This window comes from Carcharhinus amblyrhynchos, chromosome 7 (genome assembly GCF_965287045.1).
Source record: "Carcharhinus amblyrhynchos chromosome 7, sCarAmb.v2.hapA, whole genome shotgun sequence".
NCBI lineage: Eukaryota > Metazoa > Chordata > Chondrichthyes > Carcharhiniformes > Carcharhinidae > Carcharhinus > Carcharhinus amblyrhynchos.
This window is the reverse complement of record NC_137330.1, coordinates 60,580,558-60,600,702: the sequence shown is the minus strand read 5'-3', so window position 1 is coordinate 60,600,702 and position 20,145 is coordinate 60,580,558. Positions and strand designations below refer to the sequence as shown.

General features: G+C 44.4%; 1 protein-coding gene across 1 annotated transcript in view; it reads right to left on the bottom strand.

Moving 5' to 3' along the window:
- LOC145345592 (uncharacterized) overlaps positions 1-20,145 on the bottom strand; it is a 46,400-nt gene that overhangs the window by 3,644 nt on the left and 22,611 nt on the right. Inside the window, exons 21-26 of the mRNA XM_080193427.1 lie at positions 5,161-5,360; positions 4,261-4,308; positions 2,203-2,439; positions 1,450-1,542; positions 829-948; positions 85-276 (exon numbers count right to left, since the gene is read on the bottom strand). Of these exons, the coding sequence (XP_080049553.1) occupies positions 85-276; positions 829-948; positions 1,450-1,542; positions 2,203-2,439; positions 4,261-4,308; positions 5,161-5,360 (890 nt within the window). The remainder of the gene's footprint in view (positions 1-84; positions 277-828; positions 949-1,449; positions 1,543-2,202; positions 2,440-4,260; positions 4,309-5,160; positions 5,361-20,145) is intronic.

The following is a 20,145-nucleotide window of genomic DNA, read 5'->3' as shown; positions in this document are numbered from 1 at the left end:
ATTGGGAGGTGTGGTTGATGACACAGTTGGAGGGATTGTAGATGACACAGTTGGAGATGTTGTTGACACAGTTGGAGTTGTTGCTGATGCCACAGTTGGAGGTGTTGTTGACAGAGTTGGGAGTGTTGTTGATGACACACTTGGAGGTGTTGTTGATGACACAATTTGGGATTTCGTTGTTGACACATTTGGAGGTGTTGTTGATGACACTGTTGGGGGTACTGTTGATGACACAGTTGGAGGTGTTGTAGATGACACAGTTGGAGATGTTGATGACACAGTTGGAGATGTTGTTGATGACACAGTTGGAAGTGCTGTTGATGATGTAGTTGGAGTTATCGTTGTTGATGACACAGTTGGAGGTGTTGTTGACACATTTGGGGATGTTGTTGATGACACAGTCGAGGGTGTTGTTGATGATACAGTTGGAGGTGTTGTTAATGACACAGTTGGAGGTGTTGTTGATGACACAGTTGGAAGTGTTGTAGATGACACAATTGGAAATGTTATTGATGATACAGTTAGATTTGCTGTTGTTGATGAAATAGTTTGTGGTGTTGTTGATGACACATTTGGAGGTGTTGTTGATGACACAGTCGGGGGTTTTATTGATGATACAGTTGGGGGTGTTGTTGATGACACAGTTGGAGGTGTTGTTGATGACACAGTTGGAGGTGTTGTTGATGACACAGTTGGGGATGTTGTTGATGACACAGTTGGAGGCGTTGTTGATGATACAGTTGGAGATGTTGTAGATGACGCAGTTGGAGGTGTTGTTGATGACAGAGTTGGAGGTGTTGTTGATGACACAGTTGGGGGTGTTGTTGCTGAGAGAGTTGGAGGTGTCGTTGAAGACACAGTTGGGGATGTTGTTGATGACACAGTTGGAGGTGTTGTCGATGATACAGTTGGGGATGTTGTTGATGACACAGTTGGAGGTGTTGTTGATGACACAGTTGGAGTTAATGTTGTTGATGACACAGTTGGAGGTATTGTTGATAAGGCAGTTGGATGTGTTGTGAATGACGCAGTTGGGGGTGTTGTTGCTGAGACAGTTGGGGGTGATTTTGATGATACACCTGGGACTATTGTTGATGACACAGTTGGAGGTGTTGTTGATGACACAGTTGGGGATGCTATAGATGAAACAGTTGGAGTTGTTGGTGATACAGTTGGAGGTGTTGCAGATGACACAGTTGTAGATGTTGTTGACACAGTTGGAATTGTTGTTGATGACACAGTTGGAGGTGTTCTTGATGACAGAGTTGGAGGTGTTGTGGATGACATAGTTGGAGTTGTTATTGATGACACAGTTGGAGGTGTTGTTGATGACACACTTGGAGGTGTTGTTGTTGACACAGTTGGAGGGGTTGCTGTTGACACTGTTGGAGGTGTTGTTGATGACACAGTTGGAGATGTTGTTGTTGTCACAGTTGGAGGTGTTGTTGTTGTTGGCACATTTGGAGGTGTTGTTGATGACACAGTTGGGTGTGTTATTGATAATGACACCGTTGGGGGTGTTGTTGATGACACAGTTGGGTGTGTTATTGATAATGACACCGTTGGGGGTGTTGTTGATGACACAGTTGGAGATGTTGTAGATGACACAGTTGGAGATATTGTTGATGACACAGTTGGGGTTGCTGTTGATGACACAGTTGGAGATGTTGTAGATAACACATTTGGAGATGTTGTTGATGGCACAGTTGGGGTTGCTGTTGATGACACAGTTGGAGATGTTGTAGATGACACATTTGGAGATGTTGTTGATGACACAGCTGGGGTTGCTGTTGATGACACAGTTGGATGTGTTGTTGATGATACAGTTGGATGTGTTGTTGATGATACAGTTGGAGGCGTTGTTGATGACACAGTTGGAGGTGTTGTTGATGACACAGTTGGAGATGCTATAGATGAAACAGTTGGAGTTGTTGGTGATACAGTTGGAGGTGTTGCAGAAGACACAGTTGTAGATGTTGTTGACACAGTTGGAATTGTTGTTGATGACACAGTTGGAGGTGTTGTTGATGACAGAGTTGGAAGTGTTGTGGATGACATAGTTGGAGTTGTTACTGATGACACAGTTGGAGGTGTTGTTGATGACACACTTGGAGGTGTTGTTGTTGACACAGTTGGAGGGGTTGCTGTTGACACTGTTGGAGAAGTTGTTGATGACACAGTTGGAGATGTTGCTGTTGTCACATTTGGATGTGTTGTTGTTTTTGGCACATTTGGAGGTGTTGTTGATGACACAGTTGGGTGTGTTATTGATAATGACACCGTTGGGGGCGTTGTTGATGACACAGTTGGAGATGTTGTAGATGACACAGTTGGAGATATTGTTGATGACACAGTTGGGGTTGCTGTTGATGACACACTTCGAGATGTTGTAGATGACACATTTGGAGATGTTGTTGATGACACAGTTGGGGTTGCTGTTGATGACACAGTTGGATGTGTTGTTGATGACACAGTTGGAGGTGTTGTTGATGACACAGTTGGAGGTGTTATTGATGGCACAGTTGGAGGTGTTGTTGATGACACAATTTGGGATGTTGTTGTTGACACATTGGGAGGTGTGGTTGATGACACAGTTGGAGGGATTGTAGATGACACAGTTGGAGATGTTGTTGACACAGTTGAAGTTGTTGCTGACGCCACAGTTGGAGGTGTTGTTGACAGAGTTGGGAGTGTTGTTGATGACACACTTGGAGGTGTTGTTGACACAATTTGGGATTTCGTTGTTGACACATTTGGAGGTGTTGTTGATGACACCGTTGGGGGTACTGTTGATGACACAGTTGGAGGTGTTGTAGATGACACAGTTGGAAATGTTGTTGATGACACAGTTGGAGATGTTGTTGATGACACAGTTGGAAGTGCTGTTGATGATGTAGTTGGAGTTATTGTTGTTGATGACACAGTTGGAGGTGTTGTTGACACATTTGGGGATGTTGTTGATGACACAGTCGAGGGTGTTGTTGATGATACAGTTGGAGGTGTTGTTAATGACACATTTGGGGATGTTGTTGATGACACAGTTGGAGGTGTTGTTGATGACACAGTTGGAAGTGTTGTAGATGACACAATTGGAAATGTTGATGATACAGTTAGAGTTTCTGTTGTTGATGAAATAGTTTGTGGTGTTGTTGATGACACATTTGGAGGTGTTGTTGATGACACAGCTGGGGGTGTTGTTGATGACACATTTGGGGATGTTCTTGACGACACAGTTGGAGGTGTTGTTAATGACACATTTGGGGATGTTGTTGACGACACAGTTGGAGGTGTTGTTGATGACACAGTCAGGGGTGTTGTTGAAGGTACAGTTGGAGGTGTTGTTAATGACACAGTTGGGGGTGTTGTTGATGACACAGTTGGGGGTGTTGTTGATGATACAGTTGGAGGTGTTGTTAATGACACATTTGGGGATGTTGTTGATGATACAGTTGGAGGTGTTGTTGATGACACAGTTGGGGGTGTTGTTGAAGATACAGTTGGAGGTGTTGTTAATGACACAGTTGGGGGTGTTGTTGATGAACCAGTTGGGGGTGTTGTTGATGACACAGTTGGGGGTTTTGTTGAAGATACAGTTGGAGGTGTTGTTAATGACACAGTTGGGGGTGTTGTTAATGACACAGTTGGGGGTGTTGTTGATGACACAGTTGGGGGTGTTGTTGATGACACAGTTGGGGGTGTTGTTGAAGATACAGTTGGAGGTGTTGTTAATGACACAGTTGGGGGTGTTGTTAATGACACAGTTGGGGGTGTTGTTGATGACACAGTTGGGGGTGTTGTTGATGACACAGTTGGGGGTTTTGTTGATGACACACTTAGAGGTGTTGTTGATGACAAAGTTGGAGGTGTAGATGACACGGTTGGAGATGTTGTTGACGCAGTTGGAGTTATTGTTGATGACACAGCTGGAGGTGTTATTGATGACACAATTGGAGATTTTGTTGATGACACAGTTGGAGGTGTTGTTGATGACACAGTTGGAGGTGATGTTGATGACACAGATGGAAGCGTTGTTGTTGACACAGTTGGTGATGTTGTTAATGATGTAGTTGGAGTTGTTGTTGTTAATGACACAGTCGGGGGTGTTGTTGGTGACACTGTTGGAGGTGTTGTTGTCACAGCAGGGGGTGTTGTTGATGTCACATTTGGAGGTGTTGTAGATGACACAGTTGGAGGTGTTGTTGATGACACAGTTGGTGGTGTTGTTGATGACACAGTTGGAGGTGTTGTTGACACAGTTGGAGGTGTTGTTAATGACACAGTTGGAGGTGCTGTAGATGACACAGTTGGAGTTGTTGTTGGTGATAAAGTTGGAGGTGTTGTTGACGACACAGTTGGAGGTGTTGCAGATGACACAGTTGGCGGTGTTGTAGATGACACAGTTGGAGGTGCTGTAGATGACACAGTTGGAGTTGTTGTAGATGACACAGTTGGAGGTGTTGTAGATGACACAGTTGGAGGTGTTGTAGACGACACAGTTGGAGATGTTGTTGATGATGCAGATGGAAGCATTGTTGTTAACACAGTTGGAGATGTTGTTGATGATGTAGTTGAAGTTGTTGTTGTTGATGATACAGTTGGGGGTGTTGTTAATGACACACTTGGAGATGTTGTTGATGATACAGTCGGAGGTGTTGTTGATGATAGAGTTGGAGGTGCTGTAGATGACACAGTTGGAGGTGTTGTTGATGACACAGTTGGGGGTGTTGTTGATGACACAGTTGAGGCTGTTGTTGATGATACAGTTGGGGGGGTTTTTAATGACACACTTGGAGATGTTGCTGATGACACATTTGAAGGTGTTGTTGATGATAGAGTTGGAGGTACTGTAGATGTCACAGTTGGAGGTGTTGCTGATGACACAGTTGGAGGTGTTGTTGATGACACAGTTGAGGCTGTTGTTGATGACACAGTTGGGGGTGTTGTTGATGTCACAGTTGGGGGTATTATTGATGACACAGTTGGGGGTGTTGTTGATAACACATTTGGAGATGTTGTTAATGATACAATTGGGGGTGTTGTTGATGACACAGTTGGAGGTGTTGTGGATGACATAGTTGGAGTTGTTATTGATGACACAGTTGGAGGTTTTGTTGATGACACACTTGGAGGTGTTGTTGTTGACACAGTTGGAGGGGTTGCTGTTGACACTGTTGAAGGTGTTGTTGATGACACAGTTGAAGGTGTTGTTGATGACACAGTTGGAGGTGTTGTTGATGACACAGTTGGAGGTGTTGTGGATGACATAGTTGGAGTTGTTACTGATGACACAGTTGGAGGTGTTGTTGATGACACACTTGGAGGTGTTGTTGTTGACACAGTTCGAGGGGTTGCTGTTGAAACTGTTGGAGGTGTTGTTGATGACACAGTTGGAGATGTTGTTGACACAGTTGGAATTGTTGTTGATGACACAGTTGGAGGTGTTGTTGTTGTCACAGTTGGAGGTGTTGTTGTTGTTGGCACATTTGGAGGTGTTGTCGATGACACAGTTGGAGGTGTTGTTGAAGACACATTTGGGGATGTTGTTGATGACACAGTCGAGGGTGTTGTTGATGATACAGTTGGAGGTGTTGTTAATGACACATTTGGGGATGTTGTTGATGACACAGTTGGAGGTGTTGTTGATGACACAGTTGGAGTTGCTGTTGATGACACAGTTGGAGATGTTGTAGATGACACATTTGGAAATGTTGTTGGTGACACAGTTGGGGTTGCTGTTGATGACACAGTTGGATGTGTTGTTGATGATACAGTTGGATGTGTTCTTGATGATACAGTTGGAGGCGTTGTTGATGACACAGTTTGAAGCGTTGTTAATGACACAGTTGGAGGTGTTGTTGATGACACAGTTGGAGGTGTTGTTGATGACACAGTTGGAGGCGTTGTTGATGACACAGTTGGAGGTGCTGTTGATGACACAGTTGGAGGTGTTATTGATGGCACAATTTGGGATGTTGTTGTTGACACATTGGGAGGTGTGGTTGATGACACAGTTGGAGGGATTGTAGATGACACAGTTGGAGGTGCTGTTGATGACACAGTTGGAGGTGTTATTGATGGCACAATTTGGGATGTTGTTGTTGACACATTGGGAGGTGTGGTTGATGACACAGTTGGAGGGATTGTAGATGACACAGTTGGAGATGTTGTTGACACAGTTGGAGTTGTTGCTGACGCCACAGTTGGAGGTGTTGTTGACAGAGTTGGGAGTGTTGTTGATGACACACTTGGAGGTGTTGTTGATGACACAATTTGGGATTTCGTTGTTGACACATTTGGAGGTGTTGTTGATGACACAGTTGGGGGTGCTGTTGATGACATAGTTGGAGGTGCTGTAGATGACACAGTTGGAGATTTTGTTGACACAGTTGGAGATGATGTTGATGACACAGTTGGAGATGTTGTTGATGACACAGTTGGAGATGTTGTTGATGACACAGTTGGAGGTGTTGTTGAAGACACATTTGGGGATGTTGTTGATGACACAGTCGAGGGTGTTGTTGATGATACAGTTGGAGGTGTTGTTAATGACACATTTGGGGATGTTGTTGATGACACAGTTGGAGGTGTTGTTGATGACACAGTTGGAAGTGTTGTAGATGACACAATTGGAAATGTTGTTGATGATACAGTTAGAGTTGCTGCTGTTGACAAAATAGTTTGTGGTGTTGTTGATGACACATTTGGAGGTGTTGTTGATGACACAGTTGGGGGTGTTGTTGATGACACAGTTGGAGGAGTTGTTAATGACACATTTGGGGATGTTGTTGATGACACAGTTGGAGGTGTTGTTGATGACACAGTTGGTGGTGTTGTTGATGACACAGTCGGGGGTGTTGTTGATGATACAGTTGGAGGTGTTGTTAATGACACAGTTGGGGGTGTTGTTGATGACACAGTTGGGGGTGTTGTTGATGATACAGTTGGAGGTGTTGTTAATGACACATTTGGGGATGTTGTTGATGACGCAGTTGGAGGTGTTGTTGATGACACAGACGGGGGTTTTGTTGATGATACAGTTGGGAGTGTTGTTAATGACACAGTTGGGGGTGTTGTTGATGACACAGTCGGGGGTGTTGTTGATGACACAGTTGGAGATGTTGTTGATGACAAAGTTGAGGGTGATGTTAATGACACAGTTGGGATTGTTGTTGATGACACAGTTGGAGATGTTGTTGGTGACACAGTTGGAGATGTTGTTGGTGATACAGTTGGAGGTGCTGTAGATGACACAGTTGGAGGTGTTGTTGATGACACAGTTGGAGGTGTTGTTAATGACACATTTGGGGATGTTGTTGATGACGCAGTTGGAGGTGTTGTTGATGACACAGACGGGGGTGTTGTTGATGACACAGTTGGAGGTGTTGTTGATGACACAGTTGGAGGTGTTGTTGTTGTTGGCACATTTGGAGGTGTTGTCGATGACACAGTTGGAGGTGTTGTTGAAGACACATTTGAGGATGTTGTTGATGACACAGTCGAGGGTGTTGTTGATGATACAGTTGGAGGTGTTGTTAATGACACATTTGGGGATGTTGTTGATGACACAGTTGGAGGTGTTGTTGATGACACAGTTGGAGTTGCTGTTGATGACACAGTTGGAGATGTTGTAGATGACACATTTGGAAATGTTGTTGGTGACACAGTTGGGGTTGCTGTTGATGACACAGTTGGATGTGTTGTTGATGATACAGTTGGATGTGTTCTTGATGATACAGTTGGAGGCGTTGTTGATGACACAGTTTGAAGCGTTGTTAATGACACAGTTGGAGGTGCTGTTGATGACACAGTTGGAGGTGTTATTGATGGCACAATTTGGGATGTTGTTGTTGACACATTGGGAGGTGTGGTTGATGACACAGTTGGAGGGATTGTAGATGACACAGTTGGAGATGTTGTTGACACAGTTGGAGTTGTTGCTGACGCCACAGTTGGAGGTGTTGTTGACAGAGTTGGGAGTGTTGTTGATGACACACTTGGACGTGTTGTTGATGACACAATTTGGGATTTCGTTGTTGACACATTTGGAGGTGTTGTTGATGACACAGTTGGGGGTGCTGTTGATGACATAGTTGGAGGTGCTGTAGATGACACAGTTGGAGATTTTGTTGACACAGTTGGAGATGATGTTGATGACACAGTTGGAGATGTTGTTGATGACACAGTTGGAGATGTTGTTGATGACACAGTTGGAGGTGTTGTTGAAGACACATTTGGGGATGTTGTTGATGACACAGTCGAGGGTGTTGTTGATGATACAGTTGGAGGTGTTGTTAATGACACATTTGGGGATGTTGTTGATGACACAGTTGGAGATGTTGTTGATGACAAAGTTGAGGGTGATGTTAATGACACAGTTGGGATTGTTGTTGATGACACAGTTGGAAATGTTGTTGATGATACAGTTAGAGTTGCTGTTGTTGACGAAATAGTTTGTGGTGTTGTTGATGACACAGTTGGAGGTGCTGTAGATGACACAGTTGGAGGTGTTGTTGATGACACAGTTGGAGGTGTTGTTAATGACACATTTGGGGATGTTGTTGATGACGCAGTTGGAGGTGTTGTTGATGACGCAGTTAGAAGTGTTGTAGATGACACAATTGGAAATGTTGTTGATGATACAGTTAGAGTTGCTGTTGTTGACGAAATAGTTTGTGGTGTTGTTGATGACACATTTGGAGGTGTTGTTGATGACACAGTTGGGGGTGTTGTTGATGACACAGTTGGAGGAGTTGTTAATGACACATTTGGGGATGTTGTTGATGACACAGTTGGAGGTGTTGTTGATGACACAGTTGGTGGTGTTGTTGATGACACAGTCGGGGGTGTTGTTGATGATACAGTTGGAGGTGTTGTTAATGACACAGTTGGGGGTGTTGTTGATGACACAGTTGGGGGTGTTGTTGATGATACAGTTGGAGGTGTTGTTAATGACACATTTGGGGATGTTGTTGGTGACACAGTTGGAGGTGCTGTAGATGACACAGTTGGAGGTGTTGTTGATGACACAGTTGGAGGTGTTGTTAATGACACATTTGGGGATGTTGTTGATGACGCAGTTGGAGGTGTTGTTGATGACACAGACGGGGGTGTTGTTGATGACACTGTTGGAGGTGTTGTTGATGACACAGTTGGAGATGTTGTTGATGACAAAGTTGAGGGTGATGTTAATGACACAGTTGGGATTGTTGTTGATGACACAGTTGGAGATGTTGTTGGTGACACAGTTGGAGATGTTGTTGGTGACACAGTTGGAGGTGCTGTAGATGACACAGTTGGGGGTGTTGTTGATGATACAGTTGGAGGTGTTGTTAATGACACATTTGGGGATGTTGTTGATGACGCAGTTGGAGGTGTTGTTGATGACACAGACGGGGGTGTTGTTGATGACACTGTTGGAGGTGTTGTTGATGACACAGTTGGAGATGTTGTTGATGACAAAGTTGAGGGTGATGTTAATGACACAGTTGGGATTGTTGTTGATGACACAGTTGGAGATGTTGTTGGTGACACAGTTAGAGATGTTGTTGGTGACACAGTTGGAGGTGCTGTAGATGACACAGTTGGGGGTGTTGTTGATGATACAGTCGGAGGTGTTGTTAATGACACATTTGGGGATGTTGTTGATGACGCAGTTGGAGGTGTTGTTGATGACACAGACGGGGGTGTTGTTGATGACACTGTTGGAGGTGTTGTTGATGACACAGTTGGAGATGTTGTTGATGACAAAGTTGAGGGTGATGTTAATGACACAGTTGGGATTGTTGTTGATGACACAGTTGGAGATGTTGTTGGTGACACAGTTGGAGGTGCTGTAGATGACACAGTTGGGGGTGTTGTTGATGATACAGTTGGAGGTGTTGTTAATGACACATTTGGGGATGTTGTTGATGACGCAGTTGGAGGTGTTGTTGATGACACAGACGGGGGTGTTGTTGATGACACTGTTGGAGGTGTTGTTGATGACACAGTTGGAGATGTTGTTGATGACAAAGTTGAGGGTGATGTTAATGACACAGTTGGGATTGTTGTTGATGACACAGTTGGAGATGTTGTTGGTGACACAGTTGGAGATGTTGTTGGTGACACAGTTGGAGGTGCTGTAGATGACACAGTTGGAGGTGTTGTTGATGACACAGTTGGAGGTGTTGTTGATGACACAGTTGGAGGTGTTGCTGATGACACAGTTGGAGGTGTTGTTGATGACACAGTTGGAGGGGTTGTTGATGACACAGTTGGGGCTGTTGTTGATGACACACTTGGAGGGGATGTTGATGACACAGTTGGAGGGATTGTAGATGACACAGTTGGAGATGTTGTTGACACAGTTGGAGTTGTTGCTGACGCCACAGTTGGAGGTGTTGTTGACAGAGTTGGGAGTGTTGTTGATGACACACTTGGAGGTGTGGTTGATGACAAAGTTTGGGGTTCTGTTGATGACACAGTTGGAGGTGTTGTAGATGACACAGTTGGAGATGTTGTTGACACAGTTGGAGATGTTGTTGATGACACAGTTGGAGATGTTTTTGATGACACAGTTGGAGATGTTGTTGATGACACAATTGGAGATGTTGTTGATGACACAGTTGGAGGTGTTGTTGATGTCACAGTTGGAGAAGTTGTTGATGACACATTTGGGGATGTTGTTGATGACACAGTCGAGGGTGTTGTTGATGATACAGTTGGAGGTGTTGTTAACGACACATTTGGGGATGTTGATGACACAGTTGGAGGTGTTGTTGATGACACAGTTGGAAGTGTTGTAGATGACACAATTGGAAATGTTGTTGATGATACAGTTAGAGTTGCTGTTGTTGATGAAATAGATTGTGGTGTTGTTGATGACACATTTGGAGGTGTTGTTGATGACACAGCTGGTGGTGTTGTTGATGACACAGTTGGAGGTGTTGTTAATGACACATTTGGGGATGTTGCTGATGACACAGTTGGAGGTGTTGTTGATGACACAGTCAGGGGTGTTGTTGATGATACAGTTGGAGATGTTGTAGATGACACATTTGGAGATGTTGTTGATGACACAGTTGGGGTTGCTGTTGATGACACAGGTGGATGTGTTGTTGATGATACAGTTGGAGGTGTTGTTAATGACACAGTTGGGGGTGTTGTTGATGACACAGTTGGGGGTGTTGTTGATGATACAGTTGGAGGTGTTGTTAATGACACATTTGGGGATGTTGTTGATGACACAGTTGGAGGTGTTGTTGATGACACAGTTGGAAGTGTTGTAGATGACACAATTGGAAATGTTGTTGATGATACAGTTAGAGTTGCTGTTGTTGATGAAATAGATTGTGGTGTTGTTGATGACACATTTGGAGGTGTTGTTGATGACACAGCTGGTGGTGTTGTTGATGACACAGTTGGAGGTGTTGTTAATGACACATTTGGGGATGTTGCTGATGACACAGTTGGAGGTGTTGTTGATGACACAGTCAGGGGTGTTGTTGATGATACAGTTGGAGATGTTGTAGATGACACATTTGGAGATGTTGTTGATGACACAGTTGGGGTTGCTGTTGATGACACAGGTGGATGTGTTGTTGATGATACAGTTGGAGGTGTTGTTAATGACACAGTTGGGGGTGTTGTTGATGACACAGTTGGGGGTGTTGTTGATGATACAGTTGGAGGTGTTGTTAATGACACATTTGGGGATGTTGTTGATGACACAGTTGGAGGTGTTGTTGATGACACAGTTGGGGGTGTTGTTAATGACACAGTTGGGGGTGTTGTTGATGACACAGTTGGAGGTGTGGTTAATGACACATTTGGGGATGTTGTTGATGACACAGTTGGGGGTGTTGTTGATGACACAGTTAGAGGTGTGGTTAATGACACATTTGGGGATGTTGTTGATGACACAGTTGGGGGTGTTGTTGATGACACAGTTGGGGGTGTTGTTGATGATACAGTTGGAGGTGTTGTTAATGACACATTTGGGGATGTTGTTGATGGCACAGTCGGGGGTTTTGTTGATGACACAGTTGTGGGTGTTGTTAATGACACAGTTGGAGATGTTGTTGATGACACACTTAGAGGTGTTGTTGATGACACAGTTGGAGGTGTAGATGACACGGTTGGAGTTGTTGTTGACACAGTTGGAGTTACTGTTGATGACACAGCTGGAGGTGTTATTGATGACACAATTGGAGATGTTGATGACACAGTTGGAGGTGTTGTTGATGACACAGTTGGAGATGCTGTTGGTGACACAGTTGGAGTTGCTGTAGATGACACAGTTGGAGGTGTTGTTGATGACACAGTTGGAGATGTTGTGGATGACACAGTTGGAGGTGTTGTTGATGACACAGTTGGAGGTGTTGCTGATGACACAGTTGGAGGTGTTGTTGATGACACAGTTGGAGGGGTTGTTGATGACACAGTTGGGGCTGTTGTTGATGACACACTTGGAGGGGTTGTTGATGACACAGTTGGAGGGATTGTAGATGACACAGTTGGAGATGTTGTTGACACAGTTGGAGTTGTTGCTGACGCCACAGTTGGAGGTGTTGTTGACAGAGTTGGGAGTGTTGTTGATGACACACTTGGAGGTGTGGTTGATGACAAAGTTTGGGGTTCTGTTGATGACACAGTTGGAGGTGTTGTAGATGACACAGTTGGAGATGTTGTTGACACAGTTGGAGATGTTGTTGATGACACAGTTGGAGATGTTTTTGATGACACAGTTGGAGATGTTGTTGATGACACAATTGGAGATGTTGTTGATGACACAGTTGGAGGTGTTGTTGATGTCACAGTTGGAGAAGTTGTTGATGACACATTTGGGGATGTTGTTGATGACACAGTCGAGGGTGTTGTTGATGATACAGTTGGAGGTGTTGTTAACGACACATTTGGGGATGTTGATGACACAGTTGGAGGTGTTGTTGATGACACAGTTGGAAGTGTTGTAGATGACACAATTGGAAATGTTGTTGATGATACAGTTAGAGTTGCTGTTGTTGATGAAATAGATTGTGGTGTTGTTGATGACACATTTGGAGGTGTTGTTGATGACACAGCTGGTGGTGTTGTTGATGACACAGTTGGAGGTGTTGTTAATGACACATTTGGGGATGTTGCTGATGACACAGTTGGAGGTGTTGTTGATGACACAGTCAGGGGTGTTGTTGATGATACAGTTGGAGATGTTGTAGATGACACATTTGGAGATGTTGTTGATGACACAGTTGGGGTTGCTGTTGATGACACAGGTGGATGTGTTGTTGATGATACAGTTGGAGGTGTTGTTAATGACACAGTTGGGGGTGTTGTTGATGACACAGTTGGGGGTGTTGTTGATGATACAGTTGGAGGTGTTGTTAATGACACATTTGGGGATGTTGTTGATGACACAGTTGGAGGTGTTGTTGATGACACAGTTGGGGGTGTTGTTAATGACACAGTTGGGGGTGTTGTTGATGACACAGTTGGAGGTGTGGTTAATGACACATTTGGGGATGTTGTTGATGACACAGTTGGGGGTGTTGTTGATGACACAGTTAGAGGTGTGGTTAATGACACATTTGGGGATGTTGTTGATGACACAGTTGGGGGTGTTGTTGATGACACAGTTGGGGGTGTTGTTGATGATACAGTTGGAGGTGTTGTTAATGACACATTTGGGGATGTTGTTGATGGCACAGTCGGGGGTTTTGTTGATGACACAGTTGTGGGTGTTGTTAATGACACAGTTGGAGATGTTGTTGATGACACACTTAGAGGTGTTGTTGATGACACAGTTGGAGGTGTAGATGACACGGTTGGAGTTGTTGTTGACACAGTTGGAGTTACTGTTGATGACACAGCTGGAGGTGTTATTGATGACACAATTGGAGATGTTGATGACACAGTTGGAGGTGTTGTTGATGACACAGTTGGAGATGCTGTTGGTGACACAGTTGGAGTTGCTGTAGATGACACAGTTGGAGGTGTTGTTGATGACACAGTTGGAGATGTTGTTGATGACACAGTTGGAGGTGTTGTTGATGACACAGTTGGAGGTGATGTAGATGACACAGATGGAAGCGTTGTTGTTGACACAGTTGGTGATGTTGTTGATGATGTAGTTGGAGTTGTTGTTGTTAATGACACAGTCGGGGGTGTTGTTGATGACACTGTTGGAGGTGTTGTTGACACAGCTGGGGTTGTTGTTGATGACACAGTTGGAGGTGTTGTAGATGACACAGTTGGAGATGTTGTAGATGACACAGTTGGAGGTGTTATTGATGACACAGTTGGTGGTGTTGTTGATGACACAGTTGGAGGTGTTGTTGACACAGTTGGGGGTGTTGTTGATGATACAGTTAGAGGTGTGGTTAATGACACATTTGGGGATGTTGTTGATGACACAGTTGGGGGTGTTGTTGATGACACAGTTGGGGGTGTTGTTGATGATACAGTTGGAGGTGTTGTTAATGACACATTTGGGGATGTTGTTGATGGCACAGTCGGGGGTTTTGTTGATGACACAGTTGTGGGTGTTGTTAATGACACAGTTGGAGATGTTGTTGATGACACACTTAGAGGTGTTGTTGATGACACAGTTGGAGGTGTAGATGACACGGTTGGAGTTGTTGTTGACACAGTTGGAGTTACTGTTGATGACACAGCTGGAGGTGTTATTGATGACACAATTGGAGATGTTGATGACACAGTTGGAGGTGTTGTTGATGACACAGTTGGAGATGCTGTTGGTGACACAGTTGGAGTTGCTGTAGATGACACAGTTGGAGGTGTTGTTGATGACACAGTTGGAGATGTTGTTGATGACACAGTTGGAGGTGTTGTTGATGACACAGTTGGAGGTGATGTAGATGACACAGATGGAAGCGTTGTTGTTGACACAGTTGGTGATGTTGTTGATGATGTAGTTGGAGTTGTTGTTGTTAATGACACAGTCGGGGGTGTTGTTGATGACACTGTTGGAGGTGTTGTTGACACAGCTGGGGTTGTTGTTGATGACACAGTTGGAGGTGTTGTAGATGACACAGTTGGAGATGTTGTAGATGACACAGTTGGAGGTGTTATTGATGACACAGTTGGTGGTGTTGTTGATGACACAGTTGGAGGTGTTGTTGACACAGTTGGGGGTGTTGTTAATGACACAGTTGGAGGTGTTGTAGATGACACAGTTGGAGGTGTTGTAGATGACACAGTTGGAGGTGCTGTAGATGACACAGTTGGAGGTGTTGTTGATGACACAGTTGGGGGTGTTGTTGATGACACAGTTGGAGGTGTTGTAGATGACACAGTTGGAGGTGTTGTAGATGACACTGTTGGAGGTGTTGTAGATGACACAGTTGGAGGTGCTGTAGATGACACAGTTGGAGGTGTTGTTGTTGTTGGCACATTTGGAGGTGTTGTTGATGACACAGTTGGGTGTGTTATTGATAATGACACCGTTGGGGTTGTTGTTGATGACACAGTTGGAGATGTTGTAGATGACACAGTTGGAGATGTTGTTGATGACACAGTTGGGGTTGCTGTTGACAACACAGTTGGATGTGTTGTTGATGATACAGTTGGATGTGTTGTTGATGATACAGTTGGATGGGTTGTTGATGATACAGTTGGACGCATTGTTGATGACACAGTTGGAGGTGTTGTTGATGACACAGTTGGAGGTGTTGTTGATGACACAGTTGGAGGCGTTATTGACGGCACAATTTGGGATGTTGTTGATGACACAGTAGGAGGCGTTGTTGATGACACAGTTGGGAGTGTTGTTGATGACACACTTGGAGGTGTGGTTGATGACAAAGTTTGGGGTGCTGTTGATGACACAGTTGGAGGTGTTGTTGATGACACAATTGGAGATGTTGTTGATGACACAGTTGGAGGTGTTGTTGATGTCACAGTTGGAGAAGTTGTTGATGACACATTTGGGGATGTTGTTGATGACAAAGTCGAGGGTGTTGATGATGATACAGTTGGAGGTGTTATTAACGACACATTTGGGGATGTTGATGACACAGTTGGAGGTATTGTTGATGACACAGTTGGAAGTGTTGTAGATGACACAATTGGAAATGTTGTTGATGATACAGTTAGAGTTGCTGTTGTTGATGAAATAGATTGTGGTGTTGTTGATGACACATTTGGAGGTGTTGTTGATGACACAGCTGGTGGTGTTGTTGATGACACAGTTGGAGGTGTTGTTAATGACACATTTGGGGATGTTGCTGATGACACAGTTGGAGGTGTTGTTGATGACACAGTCAGGGGTGTTGTTGATGATACAGTTGGAGATGTTGTAGATGACACATTTGGAGATGTTGTTGATGACACAGTTGGGGTTGCTGTTGATGACACAGGTGGATGTGTTGTTGATGATACAGTTGGAGGTGTTGTTAATGACACAGTTGGATGTGTTGTTGATGACACAGTTGGGGGTGTTGTTGATGATACAGTTGGAGGTGTTGTTAATGACACATTTGGGGATGTTGTTGATGACACAGTTGGAGGTGTTGTTGATGACACAGTTGGGGGTGTTGTTAATGACACAGTTGGGGGTGTTGTTGATGACACAGTTGGAGGTGTGGTTAATGACGCATTTGGGGATGTTGTTGATGACACAGTTGGGGGTGTTGTTGATGACACAGTTGGGGGTGTTGTTGATGATACAGTTGGAGGTGTGGTTAATGACACATTTGGGGATGTTGTTGATGACACAGTTGGGGGTGTTGTTGATGACACAGTTGGGGGTGTTGTTGATGATACAGTTGGAGGTGTTGTTGATGACACATTTGGGGATGTTGTTGATGACACAGTCGGGGGTTTTGTTGATGACACAGTTGTGGGTGTTGTTGATGACACAGTTGGAGATGTTGTTGATGACAAAGTTGAGGGTGATGTTAATGACACAGTTGGAATTGTTGTTGATGACACAGTTGGAGGTGTTGTTGATGACACAGTTGGAGATGTTGTTGGTGACACAGTTGGAGATGTTGTTGATGATGCAGTCGAGGGTGTTGTTGATGATACAGTTGGGGGTGTTGTTAATGAGGCAGTTGAGGGTGTTGTTAATGACACAGTTGGAGATGTTGTTGATGACACACTTAGAGGTGTTGTTGATGACACAGTTGGAGGTGTAGATGACACGGTTGGAGTTGTTGTTGACACAGTTGGAGTTACTGTTGATGACACAGCTGGAGGTGTTATTGATGACACAATTGGAGATGTTGATGACACAGTTGGAGGTGTTGTTGATGACACAGTTGGAGATGCTGTTGGTGACACAGTTGGAGTTGCTGTAGATGACACAGTTGGAGGTGTTGTTGATGACACAGTTGGAGATGTTGTTGATGACACAGTTGGAGGTGTTGTTGATGACACAGTTGGAGGTGATGTAGATGACACAGATGGAAGCGTTGTTGTTGACACAGTTGGTGATGTTGTTGATGATGTAGTTGGAGTTGTTGTTGTTAATGACACAGTCGGGGGTGTTGTTGATGACACTGTTGGAGGTGTTGTTGACACAGCTGGGGTTGTTGTTGATGACACAGTTGGAGGTGTTGAAGATGACACAGTTGGAGATGTTGTAGATGACACAGTTGGAGGTGTTATTGATGACACAGTTGGTGGTGTTGTTGATGACACAGTTGGAGGTGTTGTTGACACAGTTGGGGGTGTTGTTAATGACACAGTTGGAGGTGTTGTAGATGACACAGTTGGAGGTGTTGTAGATGACACAGTTGGAGGTGTTGTAGATGACACTGTTGGAGGTGTTGTAGATGACACAGTTGGAGGTGCTGTAGATGACACAGTTGGAGGTGTTGTTGATGACACAGTTGGGGGTGTTGTTGATGACACAGTTGGAGGTGTTGTAGATGACACTGTTGGAGGTGTTGTAGATGACACATTTGGAGGTGCTGTAGATGACACAGTTGGAGGTGTTGTTGTTGGCACATTTGGAGGTGTTGTTGATGACACAGTTGGGTGTGTTATTGATAATGACACCGTTGGGGGTGTTGTTGATGACACATTTGGAGATGGTGTAGATGACACAGTTGGAGATGTTGTTGATGACACAGTTGGGGTTGCTGTTGACGACACAGTTGGATGTGTTGTTGATGATACAGTTGGATGTGTTGTTGATGATACGGTTGGATGTGTTGTTGATGATACAGTTGGACGCATTGTTGATGACACAGTTGGAGGTGTTGTTGATGACACAGTTGGAGGTGTTGTTGATGACACAGTTGGAGGGGTTGTTGATGACACAGTTGGGGCTGTTGTTGATGACACAGTTGGAGGGATTGTAGATGACACAGTGGGAGATGTTGTTGACACAGTTGGAGTTGTTGCTGACGCCACAGTTGGAGGTGTTGTTGACAGAGTTGGGAGTGTTGTTGATGACACACTTGGAGGTGTGGTTGATGACAAAGTTTGGGGTGCTGTTGATGACACAGTTGGAGGTGTTGTAGATGACACAGTTGGAGATGTTGTTGACACAGTTGGAGATGTTGTTGATGACACAGTTGGAGATGTCTTTGATGACACAGTTGGAGATGTTGTTGATGACACAATTGGAGATGTTGTTGATGACACAGTTGGAGAAGTTGTTGATGACACATTTGGGGATGTTGTTGATGACAAAGTCGAGGGTGTTGTTGATGATGCAGTTGGAGGTGTTGTTAACGACACATTTGGGGATGTTGATGACACAGTTGGAGGTGTTGTTGATGACACAGTTGGAAGTGTTGTAGATGACACAATTGGAAATGTTGTTGATGATACAGTTAGAGTTGCTGTTGTTGATGAAATAGATTGTGGTGTTGTTGATGACACATTCGGAGGTGTTGTTGATGACACAGCTGGTGGTGTTGTTGATGACACAGTTGGAGGTGTTGTTGATGACACAGCTGGTGGTGTTGTTGATGACACAGTTGGAGGTGTTGTTGATGACACAGTTGGGGGTGTTGTTGATGACACAGTTGGGGGTGTTGTTAATGACACAGTTGGGGGTGTTGTTGATGACACAGTTGTGGGTGTTGTTGATGACACAGTTGGAGATGTTGTTGATGACAAAGTTGAGGGTGATGTTAATGACACAGTTGGAATTGTTGTTGATGACACAGTTGGAGGTGTTGTTGATGACACAGTTGGGGGTGTTGTTGGTGACACAGTTGGAGATGTTGTTGATGACGCAGTCGAGGGTGTTGTTGATGATACAGTTGGGGGTGTTGTTAATGAGGCAGTTGAGGGTGTTGTTAATGACACCGTTGGAGATGTTGTTGATGACACACTTAGAGGTGTTGTTGATGACACAGTTGGAGGTGTAGATGACACGGTTGGAGTTGTTGTTGACACAGTTGGAGTTACTGTTGATGACACAGCTGGAGGTGTTATTGATGACACAATTGGAGATGTTGATGACACAGTTGGAGGTGTTGTTGATGACACAGTTGGAGATGCTGTTGGTGACACAGTTGGAGTTGCTGTAGATGACACAGTTGGAGGTGTTGTTGATGACACAGTTGGAGATGTTGTTGATGACACAGTTGGAGGTGTTGTTGATGACACAGTTGGAGGTGATGTAGATGACACAGATGGAAGCGTTGTTGTTGACACAGTTGGTGATGTTGTTGATGATGTAGTTGGAGTTGTTGTTGTTAATGACACAGTCGGGGGTGTTGTTGATGACACTGTTGGAGGTGTTGTTGACACAGCTGGGGTTGTTGTTGATGACACAGTTGGAGGTGTTGTAGATGACACAGTTGGAGATGTTGTAGATGACACAGTTGGAGGTGTTATTGATGACACAGTTGGTGGTGTTGTTGATGACACAGTTGGAGGTGTTGTTGACACAGTTGGGGGTGTTGTTAATGACACAGTTGGAGGTGTTGTAGATGACACAGTTGGAGGTGTTGTAGATGACACAGTTGGAGGTGTTGTAGATGACACTGTTGGAGGTGTTGTAGATGACACAGTTGGAGGTGCTGTAGATGACACAGTTGGAGGTGTTGTTGATGACACAGTTGGGGGTGTTGTTGATGACACAGTTGGGGGTGTTGTTGATGACACAGTTGGAGGTGTTGTTGATGACACAGCTGAGGGTGTTGTTGATGACACAGTTGAGGCTGTTGTTAATGACACAGTTGG